This window comes from Sycon ciliatum, chromosome 9, assembly GCF_964019385.1.
Source record: "Sycon ciliatum chromosome 9, ocSycCili1.1, whole genome shotgun sequence".
In the NCBI taxonomy this organism is placed as follows: Eukaryota; Metazoa; Porifera; class Calcarea; order Leucosolenida; family Sycettidae; genus Sycon; species Sycon ciliatum.
The window spans coordinates 25,405,917-25,424,235 of record NC_088651.1 but is presented as its reverse complement, the minus strand read 5'-3'; the positions used below and the strand labels follow the sequence as shown (position 1 = coordinate 25,424,235).

General features: G+C 45.9%; 1 protein-coding gene across 1 annotated transcript; it reads left to right on the top strand.

Moving 5' to 3' along the window:
• Positions 1-366: 366 nt before the first annotated feature.
• On the top strand, positions 367-6,684 carry LOC135825234 (uncharacterized). Its single transcript, XM_065337971.1, has 5 exons — positions 367-657; positions 3,356-3,418; positions 3,990-4,175; positions 4,943-5,014; positions 6,475-6,684. Exons 1-5 carry the CDS (start codon positions 490-492, stop codon positions 6,616-6,618), a joined length of 633 nt encoding a protein of 210 aa, XP_065194043.1. The 5' UTR covers positions 367-489; the 3' UTR covers positions 6,619-6,684.
• Positions 6,685-18,319: the final 11,635 nt, after the last annotated feature.

Sequence of the window (18,319 nt, the reverse complement as noted above, 5' to 3'; positions counted from 1 at the left end):
GGGTGTTCAATGTGCAGGACCCTATTGTGTTTTCTGCTATTTCCACTAAGAAATGGGCCCTGAAGGCATTTCAAACGAAAACCTTTTCTGACAAAGATCTAGCTAGTCATTAGTTCTAACCAAATTGAAGAAGCTGGAATAGGGATTGTTTGCCCTTAGTTATGAGGCTAAAATTGGTCAAATGTGCATGCATAGCACACAATGAACACCCAATCGGTTCTGTACACACCTACGCCCTAGCACTGAACTTCGTACATCTGTACAACGCGCAAAAGGCTTATTGCGCGCGTCCAACGGCTTCAGCAGACTCCAACTGCACAGCTAGCTTTTGTCTTGCCAAGCCAATTGCGCCCTTTTCGTTGTTACTAATATTAAAAGGCAAGGTCTTGGAGCACAGTTGGTTCTCAATCAGTGTTAGAAAATCCTCCACTGTGACCTTACCAGAAACTCTGAAGTGACGTTTAGATTGCTTCCCTGTTATTTTCCGTCATGGCCGTTTCAAGGTCCGTGCTGCTGCCTTTGGCCGTTGTGCTTGTGGGCCTGTTTGGCTTGGTATCTTCGGCGAAGCTCAACCTGTGCCAGCTGACTAGCCTTGCCTACACGCCAACATCGCAGGTGAAGACACTGGCCTGCAGTGCCCGCGACCAGTTCAAGAAGGTATGTCGATCTTGATGTGGGATTGTGCTTGCTACTGTATGTACGTGCAGTGTTGTCGGGGCGCTCGTTGCAGTGGGCGCGATCGCTTCTCTTGTGCATGATCACAATGTACGTAATTAGTTCGTACACCAAAACGGGCAGAACTGTCAGATCAAACGTTGACCAAAGCTGTAAGGAAATATTAATGCACAGATTCACCATGTAAATTTGTACGATTGCATTTTCACTAAAGCCTGGTTCACACTAGGCCGATTTTCCGGCCGACATGGACTCGTACGAAAAATCCTCAAGATCGGGGCGAAAATTGCGTAGTGTGAACGGTGTTGTCGTACAGGGTTCCGACAAATCTGCGGCGATTTTCTTGTCGCACTAGTTTTCGGCCAAGTATCGACTGGTCGATATTTAGCCGAAAAGCCGGCCGATTTTTACTGCTTGCACGTGATGGAGCGGGATTCGGACCAATCACGGTACGCTTTTCACCATGACAGCAAAGAGCGTCGATGTCGAGCTCATGGCCTCTTGTACTTTGTACTCTTGATGAAATGTAAAGTCCTACCAAAATTTCATAATCCCCATGAACTCTTGCTTTTATCAAGAGTACATTGCTTTTATGGATAATCGATGCGACTCTATTGCGAGTGAGTCGTTCCCGTGTGTGAACAGGCCGTCCGACTCAGTCGACACAGTCGGCAGACTCCATGTCGATGTCGGTGTCGGAGCACCGGCCGGAAAATCGGCCTAATGTGAACCAGGCTTAAGACGTTTGTCCGGCACAATATTGTCCTCGGTTCCCATGGCACAGTGCATGTATAGAATTGCAATCACGATTACGGTTGTTTGTTTGTTTGTATTCTTTATTTAGAGTGGGAAGTCCAAAACAGGCCCTAGCCTAATAACAATGGTCCCACTAGTGAGGGAATGATGTATATCGGTCTTTATCAGAGAAGGAGTGATGTCCTGATGTAGCTGTATTGTAACTGGGTAGTTAGTTGCGCTCGGTGAAATCCGGCCCAAAGTGCAAAGCAGGCGCCCTGGACCTTTTTCCGATTCCATCACTGTATTTGTGCATGTGTATACGTGTACGTCCAGCCGCATTCGTGCCACTTCCAGGGCGTCACGGGCCATGCAAGTTGAGGGCTCCAAATAAGGGTCGAATTTCACGGAGCGCAACCGTGTACTTCGAAGTGTGTGCAGTCTGAGAATAGAGTTGCTTCAAATCAGGAAGTAGTTTTTTTGTAGCAAGAGTTTTTTTTGTAGCAAGAGTTTTTTTTGTAGCAAGAGTTTTTTTTTTTGAAGCAAGAGTTTTTTTTTTTGAAGCAAGAGTTTTTTTTTTTTTGAAGCAAGAGTTTTTTTTGGAAGCAAGAGTTTTTTTTTGTAGCAAGAGTTTTTTTTTGTAGCAAGAGTTTTTTTTTTGTAGCAAGAGTTTTTTTTTTGTAGCAAGAGTTTTTTTTGTAGCAAGAGTTTTTTTGGGAGTTCTAGTAGTACAATAGGGACCTTTCGCATTTGCTACGAAACGAATGCGAAACGAAAGTTTGATTCGGCTCGTAATCGTTTCGTTGAAAACAGATTTCAGGTTTCGCAAGTCGTCATGCAAATGTGCATGGCAACTACGAATACGGCCGCGGGCGCCGGTAGCTTGGCGTACGGGTTTTTACACGCACACGTGCATGGATCATGGAATCAAGGGAAAAATGTGTACCTTGCAAAACATGTGTACCTATCCAAATAAATGTGTACCTGACGGATTCGGAGCGTGCCACGAATGAAGAGGCTTCAATTCGTGAAAATGAGTTCTCCGCAGGGACTCTGACGAATCCTCGAACCCAGGTGACGAATCAGCATTCGTTTCGTATCCGTACGCGGGGTGCGAAAGGTCCCTAATAACGGTATTGTACTACTCCCTGCTTCAAATCTATCACGTGACCAGACGAGTATCTAATAATGGTACCACGGGACTTGGCGTGTTTCAGGTGTGAACTGCATGCAAAGGAGTATTCTCACATCGATAATAATTATAATAGCATGCTACAGGGTTCTATCTTTCAATGCACTGGCCTTGACCTTTGAACCTGCATTTCTAAAGTGTATATACATGTCTGTGCAACTCAGGGGTTCGTCAAATACACCCACATCTTCCCGTTTTGGCTGCCATCGGAAGCCATAAGATGTTGAATAAATAAATAAATAAATACCTGTATTCGACGACTCTCTAGCTGATGCGCACCCTGTGCTTGAAGGGTACAGGGTTGGGTACAGGGTTGTAAGCAAGCCTGCTTTGTTTGGGTAAAGCTCCCTGCTGATCACTTTGCACTGGTTTTTTTTACCCACATATGGCCTTGGGAACAGAGTGGTTTCACATCTATCACATGACCATACAGGGCAGCCATGTTGGCTTCCAACTGACAACTCCACTCAACCCCTGCATCTATGGGTCACATGATATCGGCCATGCCGGCTTCCAATGTCCACATATGCACATGCCATGGTCGCTTTCTGCACAAATGTAGTCACGTGACAAACTGATGTGAACGCCACTCTCTTGAATGATGTCATGTGATGTGGAGCTCTGCCGTCATAGCACTGGGGGATTGTACAAGCACTCTTTTGGGGCACCGTACAGAGAAAAAAAGAACGTGCTGTTGCTGTGGACTTGTCCAAATACTGCTTTGTTCTGGTCTTTTCAATTCCTGATTCTCAGGATGCTGGCGGCAATATTGATGTCGCTTACCCGCCGGGTTCCATTATGCTACCAGTGCCCCAAGTAAGTGCTGCACTTTGTTTCTGCTTTTCATTGGAGCTTCTAGAACTTAGGAATGCATACAAGAAGATTTGTTGTTTGCGGCACTCAAGCTCGTGCCTTTTTCCACCGGCTTAACTTTACACTTCACTTCAGTCGATAAAGCAATTCCGAGTCGCTGCCACGACTTCATGTAATACTTGCACACACCGTGTGGCATGTGCTTTGAGATTCTGGTGCCCCGGACCCGGTCAACTGCAGTTGGGCTCTCTCGGGGCAAATTTTATTCGGAATGAAAGAGATGGCTTGTATTTCGTATTAAACGCGGCTTTTGTGTTCTGAAGCTTGCTGTTTATTGATTTCTTGGTACAGTCCTGCTTGGCGTTCATGGCTGATGGTCCTCAATCAATTCTAGCAAATACCTCTGCCTGTGAGCTTATGGTCACCAACATTTACCATGCCTGTGTGCTTACGGACATTAGCTAAACAAAATTACATTGCGGCCCCTCACGTCATCCCCCTCCAGATGTCCATGAACTGCTACTAAATAATCTTGTGTCTCTTTTGTGTTTGTGTTTTTCCCAAACCCGTGCAGCCAACTAAGTTCGATCACTTCCAACTGTCCATGTTCGCCTTGAAGACGACCCTTGACCGACAGTACTACGAGAAGGCTGCCGGCTACGAAGTTCTTCTGAACGCCGAAGGCACGCGTCACTACACTTCGCCCTTCGCGTCGCTTGGCAACAACATGACAGACGTGGAGACCAAGGTTGCCACCATGGTAAGCATTCACGTCATGAACACACCAGGGGCAAATACAGAAATCACTGCAGGGGAGGGGGTTCCAGTTGCTCGGAGCCAAAACTGAATAGCTGGTACATGTACATGAGTATGTTTCCAGTCCTGTAAGACATGTTATTATAACGAGTCGCAAAGTTAACGATTGTCCAAAATTCAAAGGTTAACGAGAAGATATGTTAACGATCTTGCAGTATTTCGGCTTATGCACACACAACATATGAAGCAGTATGGCCTCAACGGATCTTATTATAACGAAGAAATGTCATCCGTTAAAACGTTAGATTTACTTCCTCGTTATATATACATGTCTTACAGTAGTGGATTTGCAAAAATTTCGGGATTTCGTGTGACAGTGTATACAGGCAGCAGCCCCCAATCACCCCTGCACACCATAATGTGAAGCATTCAGTCGTGATGTGTTCAATCTCAAACATTCAACAGTGCTAACCTGTCCGAATTTCTAAAACGCAAACATTTCTTGTCGCAAACATCACCCGTTTGCACAAGTGTGGACATGTTACCACCTGTAGAGCAGTTTCACATCCTGGTCATGTGACTACATTTGTGTAGAAAGTGATCATGGCATGTGGACACTTGAACCAACATGGCCGACATCATGTGATGATGATAGATGTGCAGATGCTCCATAGTAAGTGTGAAGGAAGACATTCCAGCAGTGTTCATGGAGGTGTATGCTTACACAAAAAGTTAATTCTGGCGTTTTTCTGTTCCACCTTTTGTTTTCAGTTGGCCGAAGTCACCGGTTTCTGTTACAACTGCACTATTCATGTTGACCCAGTCACCTTCCCCAAGGCAAAGGTCAGTATGACTGTGTTGTGTCAGGGAGACCTTTAATACTAAGGAGGAGAACGCACTTCAGGCTCTTGACCAACATTTTCTTGAGTTTTTCATGAGTATACTTTCAAGCCTTCTTGTCAAAAGCAAAGGGAAACGAACATTGGAATATGTACAGTAGAGAGGTGATAACACAGTACAAGTGAGACCTTTCCGACAGCATCAGTTAGCGAATTTCAACTACTAGAAGTCAACAATTATTGATTATAATTATTATTGATTTTAGGTTATTTTTGACCTAGAATCTGTTGAGGTTAACATTAATTTTTGTTTTGCAAGGTTCAGTGTGACAGTGTATACAGGCTGTACAGTGTATACAGGCTGTACAGTGTATACAGGCTGTACAGTGTATACAGGCTGTACAGTGTATACAGGCTGTACAGTGTATACAGGCTGTACAGTGTATACAGGCTGTACAGTGTATACAGGCTGTACAGTGTATACAGGCTGTACAGTGTATACAGGCTGTACAGTGTATACAGGCTGTACAGTGTATACAGGCCTGTACAGTGTATACAGGCCTGTACAGTGTATACAGGCCTGTACAGTGTATACAGGCCTGTACAGTGTATACAGGCCTGTACAGTGTATACAGGCCTGTACAGTGTATACAGGCCTGTACAGTGTATACAGGCCTGTACAGTGTATACAGGCCTGTACACAGGCTGAAATTGTAACGCACCAGATTTTGTAGACTCACAGTACTTGGGGATGTCTGCAATTTGTGACTGCAAGAGAAAAAAACTGTGCCTGGAGCAAATTGGAACTCAAGTCAATTCCATGATCTTCTTCAAACTAAGATTGGCTTGTAGCGTGGCAGTTGGGCATGATTGGGTATGCACAACAGAACTTCTTTTTTCCACAGTATGACAATGGGTGTGGTTTGGGTGGGTGTGTCAGGGAGACCTTTAACAGCAAAAGTGTCGGTTATTGAAAGTGTGTACTGCAAATGCAGTGCTTGAACAAAGGAAAATTCAAAATTTAAATTTCCCCGCACTTTCAGGAAGTCATTGTGATTATGGATACATTGACGCGTGCAAAGTTTGCCCAGCACCGTGTGAAGTGGATCACGGTTTGCCAGTGTTATCTTGGTCACACGTGTGCAAGTGTTTGCACGTCCTGTGAATGGCCTATAAGCACTGCATTTGCAGTACACACTTTCAACAACCGACACCTTGCAAGTGTAATCAAGAGTACATGAATTATTGTACTCTGGGTATAGTCGTGAGCACACGGGCCCCAACCAAGTTCAAAAATCAGTTGCACGCGTGTGTCCAAGTTTACCATAATATGCGAGTAAATATCCTTGGAAACGATAAAAGTGAGTTTACACATCGTGTGAATGACCTATAAGACAGTAATTATACGGGCAAAAAAATTAATTCTGGCAAAAAAATTGCTTTTTGTTGTTGTTTGTTGTCCAGTCAACCTACACTGACCTAGCCCACTATTATGGCGATATGGCGCTGTTCAACTACGGCCTGCTGAATGCCGGCTGTCTTCTCCTCGAGGAACTGCGTGTTGCCCTGCAGACCTCACTCAGTGATTATTGCGCCACCAGCGGCTAAGTGCTGTCTACTCGCCGACACTTGCGGATTACGCTGCAGACGGCGCCGCACCGCAGTTTTTTTTTTTTTTTTTTTTTTTTTTTTTTACTGAATACCACAGTACCATCAGATGCTGCACAGCGGGGGCGGTGGCATATTGGATGGAAGTGGGGGCGGGGCAAACGTAACTCCTCCGACCAAAGGTCTCGGAATCATTGTTACTCCTGTGCGCCGATACATAGGAGACAAGAGACATGTGCATCCAAGAGGGGAGCACCGGCTTTGCAAACGATAATGGGGAGAATTTGAGATTGGGATAGGACAAAACAATAGTAAAAGCAGTGCACCGTAGGAACATGGAGTGAACTGATAATCGGATTTTAAGGCTGAGCGAAGGGGATCAAAGAGGGGTAGAAGGGAGCTGGAGTGCGGTCAGTATAATTAGGCTGGTGTGTTGGCAGAGATCATAGCCCACTCCCACTTGCTGCGCCGCAAGTGGTCGTTGACGTTTTTCTTGAACGTGTGCATGCCTCTGCGAGAAGGGGGAGACTGCAGAAGGGTAGGTGGAAGCTGATTCCACGTTGCGATGAGGGAGTGGGGAAATGAGCGGAGCGTGTTGTTTCGTGCCTGAGGGGGAAGGATACTGGTGAGTTGGGCAGTGATCGTTGTGTCCGTTTAGGGTCCCAGTCCGTCTTGCCTATGCCTGCATTGTGTACTATTGGGGCGATGCGAGGGTCCACTCTGCTCCAGCACCATCCTTGAAAGATTTCACAGCGGGAATGTCAGCCAAAGCTCTGTTGGATTTTGGTTGGGCCGCGCGATGTCTACGAAGGCTAGCATTTGCTGAGCGGACAAGAGAGAAAGAGACCCTTGACAAATACAAAATAAAACAAACACCTGATCCAGACCAGTACGGTGGAAAAGCATACAGGCAACTCTGGTGTAGAGCGCAGAAGCCGCTTTCCCGAATCCTCCAGATGCACTCAAGACCACCCAACCAGAACTTCTTGAAGCAGCGGAATACTGACCCACGCGTAGTCGCCGCTGGCAACTCGCATTCACTCTGCCACGGGTTGGGAAACAAGCCAGGAGGTCATTTCTCTTCCGCACCGCTACTGTCTGGAATGCCTTGCCCGCAGACCTGAGAGCCACAGCCTCGCAGTCACATTTGCACGCACTTCTCTGACACCAAACAAAATGCAACACCTCACTGACGTGCCTCTGTCCTGCTTCTTTAATTAAGGGGGCAGCCTACCCATAAATTTCATATGGCATTCAATTGACCGTAACTTTGGTGTTTCTCAATGGATTTGAGTGAAATTTTGACCACACACTCCTGCCACTATGCTGGCCCTCAGGACATGATTTACAAGTTCTTGCGCCTCATTGACAGACTTTCCAGGCCGGAAAAACTCAAATTTCCGGCATAGTGCCACGGTGTGCGAGCCACCCAGGAGCCAAACAAATGCATTTACAATTTTTTCACATTTTCGTGCTCATTCTGTTCGTGCGCGGGACCCAAACCTAGAACAAGTCCAGAAGCAGCCATGGGTGATGGGGAAGGGCCCCTCAACGAGGCCCTGGAATCTGTCACAACGGAACGAGTGGGCGTTCTCTCACACACTCCCACAGACCCAAGTCAATTCTTGAATTATTTTAGGTTTAGCACGTGCTACGAGGTCGTACCTTTGATACAACATCCAGTGCTGGGACCTCCACAGCAAGCCATTTATACAGCGCTGCACACCAAATCCAGGATACCCTCAGAAACCGGCAAAGACTACCACTCACGTTTCACTACTGCCCAGTACTGAATCCTACCTGACTTCTTGACACGACTCAAACTTGCCAAAGTCACTAAATCAGCGTCAACTACAATAATCAAGCCACATATCTGCAACGTCACGAGGGTGCTGGCAAAAGTCCTGCTGCACGGCGGCGGGCTTCGCCCGCCGCCGTGCAGCCCACTACGTGGATCGAAAACCTGATATTTTGGACTTGGGGCAAAATACTGCACACTTTCAAGTGTTTCCATGATACGACAAGTTGCGCACGGTCTGCTCACATTCAAATACAGTGCTGCCAACAAATGACAGCGTGCAACAAAAAAATCTTTCCTTGCAAGGGCACATTTTCGGCCATAACTCTTGAACGGCCGGTCATATCGGGACACAATTTTCAGCGAATTTGCAGCTATTCATGCTCTTTCAACTGACGTGGCACGCAATATGAATTTACAAATTCGATTTTTCAGCGAATTTTTGGGTAGTCTGCCACCTTATGCTTTGCGCTTATTCTTCTTTGTGTTTCCGTTTCGATATATTTCGTATTTCAAGGCATACCCCGAGGCTAAAGGTATTATTGAGTACAGGACCATTCTGGAACATTCAGCCTATAATTATTATGTATTTTCTAGCTAGGCTGTTCATTAACCATCCACTGTCTGCTATCTCAACCCTACAGCCTCCCATTATAATGGAAATTATGGAAATCGGCTCAATTTAGACTATGTCTTAGGGAAATCCTCAACTACAATTATATTAACAAGAGTACATGAAAACCGGGGACGCATTCTATCGCGTTGTTTGCATTCTCCTGGCGGCAGGGCATTGCCAAACTGATTACCTTTCATATGAAATAATTCAAGGGATGTGGAAGAAGCCGTCACTGCTCGACCAGGCCGATAACCTTGTTTCATACATACCCCAAAACTAGACAAATTCGAAATTTCTCAAGCTTGAGAACGTTTCCCGGCAAAAAAACCTGGAAATCTGTTATATCGGGATTGGTCGTTTGGGAAAGGACTGCTAGTTCGCATGCGCTGATCCGAAACCGCGGGAATCTCCGAGTTTCAACCACCTCTGAAGCTTGGAGAGTTTCGAGAGCTTTGGAGAGCCTCCTAAAATTCGGAGAGGATATAAGAACAGCTCTCGAACTTTTCGGAGAGTCTCCAACTTTTCCGAGAGGATTTAAGAACGCACCCCAAGAGTCCATAAACTGTTTATGCACTCTTGGGTGGTAGGGATCATTTTTCAAAGTGCTATAAAATAGCCGAAATCGATGCGAAAGTCGGCCTCAAAGTCGACATGGACGTCTTGAACAGGTGAGATCAATCAAAATATCAATGGAGAACACCCTTAAGAATAGATGTATAGTGTTTCTAAGCTTCCAACCCTTGTGTGCTCAAGTGAAAATTGAACATATTTGGACGTGAATATATCACCAGACAAAACCTGATACTGCAGTACATTAATCATTCAATGGGTATACAGTATACAACCACCATACAAATACGAGCAGGAGAATGAATGGATAGGAGAAGAGTTGGTTACCCATTGCTGTTCAACAAAGAGAAGCACATACTAAAAGTTGAATTGGATGAAAAGTATTTACAGTTCACAATTACATGTACATGTATCACTTTCTGTGATGTAACACTTGCGGCGAGGAAATGCCTGTCGCGCAGACGCGCACTGTCGGAAGCAGTTGTAGGGCCACTGTCCCAGAAGTTGGCAAAAGCATAACTCTTGCCAAGCGTGTTGTACACGAATGGAGTGCAGTTCACTAGGCTGGGTGCACGTGAGGGTACTACGCCCTGCACTTAGATGTCGCAGAAGCAAAACAGATTGTGAATCATCTGTCGCGGTTGCAGCTCATTGCAGATGTTGCATGTTGCGCATCGTGGAAAGCAGTTCATGTATTGGGAATTGAGCTTCAGTAATAACAGAAAGAGGATCCCAGAGGATGACCGACACCGCTGACACTCTTCTGTGCAAAGTTTTGATGACGATGCTTGATTGAGACGTTAACCTGCAATGGAAAACAAACAGCAGATGATACTGATTATATATATTAGGTATGGATGATCATGATACCATGAGTATGAGGGGTATACCGCGATTACTTTCGAGAGTGCGTTAGGACGAGGGACAATTGGGGGACTCGGTATACACAGAGTACGAATGGTATAATCCATTTGCATGGTACTTTCCTAAATACAGAGTGTGACCAACACGAAAGCCGCTTAGCTCACATTCGACGGGGCGCAACGGGACGCGACGTAAGGATTGACGGGAACCGACGGAACGGTTATGACGCCGACAGACAGCGTCCAATGTGAACACCAGGAACGGGAACGTAACCGTTCCACCCTACATATTGGGAAGCAAGGGGAAGAGTTGGTCAGTTCAACTTTTCAGACCGTAGACGAGGACGCAAGCGTACAAAACAACTGCATTCTAGTGTGAACAGGGGATGTGTCGTGCGCTGACCCCTCCCGATGCGCACAACAGCACACTTAGGTTTTTTAAACATTTCGAACACGGTCAACACTACGCTTCCCATGATAACTCGCCAAATGGCTAGCACAACTGATTCAAATTTTAGGAAGATAAGATTTCGTGTCACTTCTTGAAATTCGCAATAGCTGCTGCATGTCGTGTCAAACTACATATTGTGTCTTACGAATCGTACAAGATTTTACAGCTCACCCCGGCCGTCCCAACAGGCCCTTACGTTCCATACCGTCAGCGTTACGTCGAATGCGAACTAGGCTTAAAGTTTCCTTATTCTCGAAGTGACCCATGTGAACCGAGCGGGGTATATCGCTGAATATATACCGCTTAGAACGGCCGCTGATGAATCCATAGGCGTGCATACAATGCATACATGTCATGTTGAATATGCCGCCAGCATCAAGGCGGTGGGAACTACAACTGCATGCATACAGTGCAGCAGCCCCAGGCAACATCTCACTAAATGTAGAAGATATGGTGGGCAAATGATTACGGTCATAGAACAGATGTCATTTTATGGTGCATGACATTACAAGAACCAGCATTTTTATGGAACGGATGGTACTAATACGGCGAAATGTATACGGATTCAAGATAACTCACAACAGACTTAGGCAATTTCATGAACGCAATGCGCACAGGCGAAGGTCGCGCGATGGACCAAACAAGTAACTCAACTCAAGATCAAGTCAACTTTCTCGCCGCAAACGGCCGTTGTGATGTGTTTCCCTTACGCAAAGCGAAGTGTGAATGAGGCTTTACTCTACAGATCCAAAACTGTAAACCAGTGAAGACTACAGCTTAGAAGACGGTATTATAATGTTGTGCATTGTAGATCTACTTGCCAAATGAGTATGATCCTCTATGTAACATACATGTACATAGGGCCAAGCAAGCACAGCAAGTTCTGAATTTTAGGTATTTGGAGGTCGTGAACAGATCAGATTTGTCTTGTAAGTGATAGGTATTGCTTACCTCTATATGTTGCCGTCTTCGTGCTGGCCGAAAACGCTGCGTGCTCTGGCGATAATCCGGCTTGAAATTAGGTGCATAAAAATGCCAATTTCAGCTTCGTTCACAACATTTTCGATATACGTCTCCTCTACGAAACTTCACTAAAAATATATCTGCCGAAAGAGCGTCTAGTAAAGAATACATGGTGTGAAATAAAACGAGGTCGTACAAAGTAAAACTACGTAGGCCATGTAAAACGGCTTCCATCTCTCAGAACCAATTATTATTTAGGACAGTTCTCAAATTTATGAACATTTTTTCGCTTTCGCGGCAAAAATCAGTCAAGAATCTGTTATATCGGGATTAGTGGGAGAGGTCTTTTTTTGCGCGTCTGGGGAAGGACTGTAGGCTAAAAGCCACGTGTTGATCATGAGTGTACGCATTTATTTCCCTTTTCGCATACGCACAGCGCATACTATTTTCGTGGCACTCAAGATCACGGTCCCTTTGGCGCTCCATTTTGCTTGACATCTGCAAAATATCTCCGAATTCTTCGAGACCCGTTCTTGAAGAATCCCAGCTTCTTCGACTTCTCTTTTCTTCTTCTTCTAGAACCTGGAGAATTTAAAGGGGAAGTTAAGGCAAAATTTAAAATTTCACCAGTTGTAGTCTTCGGGGTGCTGAGTCGAATGGTCGTGGTCCGAGGAAGCTGAGACGCTCCCTTCCTACTTGAATCCCAATCGAACTCGCGCACTTCCACCGAAACTGGGTGACTGCGCCCTACTAGATGGGGATTTGTATGCAAAATCTCACTAAAAGCGCCATTTCGTTCTTATAAAAGCACGGATGACCGCGATTGGCCCATATGTTGTAGTCTTTTGGCCGCTGAGTCGACTGGTTTTGGTCCGAAAAGGCTGCGATGCAGCGTTCGGCCCTTATTCCCAATCGAACATGCCTGAACAGGCGGTCACGTGCTCCTGCGTACACCAGTCACCTGGTCACCGTGCCTGCAGGGTACAACTTACTAGCCTGTTTGACCTTTTTTGGGTGCAGTCCTGTCACTCGAGTTGAACCTTGGTGTGAAAGTTGTCGCCTGCTGGTGCTGTGACCAGGTGACTTGGGCACGCAGGAGCACGTGACCGCTTGTTCAACCATGTTCGATTGGGAATAAAGGAGGAACGCTGCATCGCAGCTTTCTCGGACCAAAACCAGTCGACTCAGCGTCCAAAAGACTACAACATATGGGCCAATCGCGGTCATCCGTGCTTTTATAAGAACGAAATGGCGCTTTTAGTGAGATTTTGCATACAAATCCCCATCTAGTAGGGCGCAGTCACCCAGTTTCGGTGGAAGTGCGCGAGTTCGATTGGGATTCAAGTAGGAAGGGAGCGTCTCAGCTTTCTCGGACCAAGACCATTCGACTCAGCACCCCGAAGACTACAACTGGTGAAATTTTAATTTTTGCCTTAACTTCCCCGGTGGCGCTACACCTTTCCGGCACCGTCCCACGCAAGCACACATATCTCAGCAATGGGTAAACAGATTCTTATAAAATTTTCAGCATTTACTCCTTGGATATACCCGTTTCAGAAACAGCAAACATAAAGCCAAAGATGCCATCTATCTACTGTTGGCATACATGTGACGGATCTGTTCGCAAAATCCGCCGAACGGTTTGCCTGTAACCACAATATAGAAGACCATGCGTCCTATGCAATAAAATGAGTGCCACTGCAGTGTCTCACACACACATGGCAAGACATTGAACCAAAGAAAGGGGACACCAGCAAAACAAGCCAGCAAGTGCAGGAGATTGAAGAAAAAAGAACGATAACCGCCAAAAATAACAAAAGGTTTGACCTGTGCTATCATGAGCATATGAAGAGCAGCCCTCTGAAACTTCGGTTCAATGTCTAGCTAATGCTTCACAGATTTCAAAAATGTATACTTTGTTGGGTCTGCAGGCCACGGTTATCTCAGTAGCTTGGTTAAGAGTTGCGGGAATACCGTAATGTCGCGTGCATAAGCCGGATTTGTGCATAAGCCTGTCTCGTGTAGAAGCATGAAATCTGCAACAGCTTTTCGCGTACAAGCCTGTCGCATGCATAAGCCGGGCCAGTACACGAGACGCGCCACGTGTCGCGTGCGTAAGCCGGGCTACTACGCAAGACTGGTGAGCGCGCCTTTTACATGTTCATGTTTGCATGGTACCGTACACTTGCACACGCGGAAAACGTGGGAAGATGCGGAAATCAACACCAGCTGCGCTCGACGGCCATGCAGCACTCTTCAAGCTTCAAACTTACCTTTCCCATGGCATTTTCCGTCTTGTCCCTTGGCAAGTTGCTTGTTTGAAGTTGTTTCGGCGCTCCTCGAACTTTTCACTTGTGTTTGTTGCAGTCTACCCGTAGATAGAACTCATCTCAACCAAGTCTGCTTGTCGAAATGCCGAAAACAAAAGGACTTCGGAAAAAATACTCAGCGACATTCAAGCTGGCGGTAGTGAAAGCTGCAAAATCGACTTCTGTCACTGCTGCTTCTAGAAAGCACAGCATCGACGAGAGTATGGTGCGGCGTATAAGCCTGTCTCGTGTATAAGCCTGTCTTGTGTACAAGCCTGACTCCATCACCGGCTTATAGGCATATAAGCCCCGGCTAATGCACGCGACATTACGGTAGCCAAAAAAAGGGGAAAAATTGCAGTATAATACATGTATTTACAATCTGTGTCCACCACGCCAGCTACTTTTTAGAAGGCCCCAGTCTCATAAAAGAGACCTTCGTCATCAACAGCCTGCTCCTCCACACCATACCTCACTCTCCTTCGCCTCTTCCTTGCACTCTTCACTTCATCTGAGGATTTCCTGGCTGCATTCTTGGCTTGCTCACGGTCCAACTTCTCAAGCGCTGTCCGCGTGTAGTGACCAGCTGTCAGGCCCATCGCTTCAAGAATCTCCTCCAAGGCCTTGTTCTTCTCGTTGAAGCAAGCAGTGGCTATGGCAACAGCTTGACGAGCTAAAGCCAGTCTTTGGACAAATCTGCCAAATGAGGCCATTGATGCACTCGTTCCGATTCTGAGTAGCGCCACGCAAGCATTTCTCGAGAAGTTGCCTCTCAGTCAGCCGCAAGTACACAGGCTTGATGACTTTGAAGACTGCATCCGGCAGGCTCTTCTTATGTTGGTATTCAGGGCCACGAGCTTGAAGACTCTGCCACTTGCACCAACTATCTGGTCCAGGGGGGCAGAACTGATGCTGCGGCTTGTCATCTGTTGAAACACAATGCATGACCGATGCCCATATCGCGCGTGCCATGCCTTGCAGGTCATTGCCATGTCCACGTACGTTGGCAGTATACTGCTCCTTGCTGATCTCATGTTTGCTCAGCTTCCTCTGGAATATTGTGCACTGCTGGCAGCGCCGGGAGAGGACTTCGTAGTCGATGACTTTGCCAGTATCCCACGAGATGGCAAGAAACGCTCCATGTAGCGAGGTAAAGCCGCGTCGCATCCACGTTCCGTCGTAAGTGACGGCAATATCAGGGGAAGACGCCAACTCCTTGGCATTCGCAGCTGCACGCTCATGCTGCTGGTGGCAACAACTCTACTGGCCTTTGCTAGTACCTTGGTGTGCTTCTGGTATGCAGAGACATTCATGGGTGCAGGCATATTCATGACAGTGCAGAATTTCACAAGGGATGCCCACGTCCTATCCATGTCATTGCAGTAGCCGACTTTCTGTTCACATCCCAGCAGTGCCCAGTCTTCTTGGACATAGCTTCACGGCTTTCAGCCTCGTAGCTGTCACAGGCCAGCGATAGAGTTGAAGCCAATCCTTCACGACGTACTTCACATAGTGTAAGGGTGCCATGGCACGCTGAGCAACAGGCACTATCAGCAAGTAATTTTTTGTAAACATTCTAAATCAATAATTCGGCTCCCGAACGTCAGGTAATCATCACCGTCGCGCTCATCTCCAGAGCTGTCGCTGTCACTGTCACTAGATGTCTCACTCTCACCAGAATTAGACTGTTGGACTTCGGCATCATCCCTATCTTCTGGCAACACAGAAGAGACCTCTGCCACGACAATTTTCGTAATTTCACTCGACAATTTAAAATTATTTAGCACATTGAACACACATGGAATTTGCGCTTCTTTGGACGACCAGGACGGCCTACGTACTGCCTCTTGCCCATAGTGATCAAGGAAGGTTCCACAAAACAAATGAAAGCCAACATTACAAAGCAGCTAAAAGAGCTACAGTTTGGAGATTGGAGATTGCAGGTATAAAAATACAAAAATTTGAAGTACGACATGCGCACTGTGTGTGGTGACATGCGCACTGGCACTTCTGATGCCGATGGTGATGTCAGCTCTGCGTGGGGCGCAGCAAGGTAAAACCAGAGAGATTTTCAGCCTTTCCGCGAAGTTTCATCGCTAAAATGCCAGCGAAATCAAAGTTACACGCAAAACATGTGCAATGTAAATTCTAATGCGTTAAAATTTGAATTTTTGAATTTACAATTACTATTTTTGACAATAGCGGCCTTTGAAAGTCCATATCTCAAAAACTACTGAAGCAATTCACTTCAAATTTTCGGGATGTGCGGTTGGGACCTACCCAGAGGGTCTGGAAGCGAAAATGGGGTCAAAATCCAAAATTCGATTTTTGACCCTCTGAACGGTGCCGGAAAGGTGTAGCGCCACCTTGTTTTAAAACGCACCCTTGGTTCCAGTATCTACGCGATCTCTGAATTCTGGCGCGTGAAGGCCGTGAACTCCAGTTCCGTACGAAAGTTCATTTCAAACCAGAGGGAAAGTGCGGTGTTTGATTTTCCGCCGTGCGCGGACTGCAGCTGAATGATGTAATGAAGGCAGCGCGCCGCGCATCTGGCCCATAGAAAAGAGATCACAGTTGCACACTCTTGTTTATGGACTCTTGTCTAGTCTTGATAATATCCTTAACTAAAAAAAACAAAAGAAATTATAGCAATAAAAACTGCTTTATGGCAGTTTTCTGAAAAAAGTTATTGTGTTCTAGTCCATGGACCCCGTCTAAAAAGTAAGAAATTAACGAAATGTGATAGCCGAAAATTAAAATTTCACACAAAACCTCACAATAATCACAACACTTGAGGATCTTAGTTTTAAAAAAATACTGCTTTCAACACTTGTTTAGTCTGACCAAGAGTCCATCTTGATCTGACACTTCACGGGTGACTTGTAGTTGTACGAGTACTGCGCCAACATGCATGAATAGAAAAGAGGACCACGAGGGGAAAAGGTCTTCTCACTTTTCATCCTGTGTGTGATTATTGTGAGGTTTTGTGTGAAATTTTAATTTTCGGCTATCACATTTTCGTTAATTTCTTACTTTTTAGACGGGGTCCATGGACTAGAACACAATAACTTTTTTTAGAAAACTGCCATAAAGCAGTTTTTATTGCTATAATGAGTACTGGCAGCACTGAAGATTCGAATTCGTCCTGGCAAATAGGCCTTGACGGATTATGCTAATATTTTCGTGAAATTATGCTTTTCGCATTGCTGAAAAAATGGCAGAATTATGCTATTTTCATGCTAAAAGTTATCATAATTATTATGCCGCATCATGCTCACATATGCTGCTAATGTATGATGGTTCTGTTCAAAATAACAAGGGAATTTTTTGTAGAGGGCGTTGTACTGTAGTAGCAAAAGTTCAACGGGGTCACGTCAACGCACCGTCCGACCTAGCTACGACCGTCACTGGACATGTTATCAAGGGAGTCGTAAACCTACATTTACGACTTCCTGGTGCATCTACTTGTACTTGTAGAACATGTACAACTGTATGGAATTTGATGCGAACAGTCGGATTATTCCAATTTATGCGATTCGTATTCAATTTGCCTCGAATTATGCGATTATTCGATTTTGGGAGGAATTATGCCAAAAATTATGCTAGCATAATCTGTCAAGGCCTACTGGCAAACCCAAGGTCCACGACGCCCAAACCGCCCACGTGCATCAGGTGGGTCATCTTCACATCCCGGCACGAGTGCTACTGGCAGTACTGAACTACAAGTACGTTCATCTGTCACATCGAAGTATGTGAAGGAGGTGACTGTAACAGCAGCCCCAGGTGTTCTAAGTGGAGTAGAACGCAAGCGCCTTGCAGTGCTGCATGTAGGAAATGTTGAAGTTAGTTGGCTGTGAGGCGCAATCTATTGTCAGGGACTGTGCAGATCGTAACATTGACATCATCCGCTGTTCAATTGCCACAATTCGTTATTTCGGCACAGCATACGCAAAAGTAACCATTCCGGCTGATGTCATCAACACCGTACTCACGCCTGCGTTTTGGCCTGCCACCATCGGCCACACAGTCAGAAAGTGGCGCTTCCATGACGAGGCGTCCATGCCGACGAAGGAACAAAGTACTGAAGATTAACCATGGCTAGTAGTAGTAAAATGAACCCAGGCGCAACCC

Bases quoted from the DNA above. Each gene is read 5' to 3' on its own strand.
- LOC135825234 (XM_065337971.1), top strand. From the start codon at position 490: ATGGCCGTTTCAAGGTCCGTGCTGCTGCCTTTGGCCGTTGTGCTTGTG. The intron at 658-3,355 runs GTATGTCGATCT...CCTGATTCTCAG, and splicing joins CCCGCGACCAGTTCAAGAAG to GATGCTGGCGGCAATATTGA. The intron at 4,176-4,942 runs GTAAGCATTCAC...TTTTGTTTTCAG, and splicing joins AGACCAAGGTTGCCACCATG to TTGGCCGAAGTCACCGGTTT.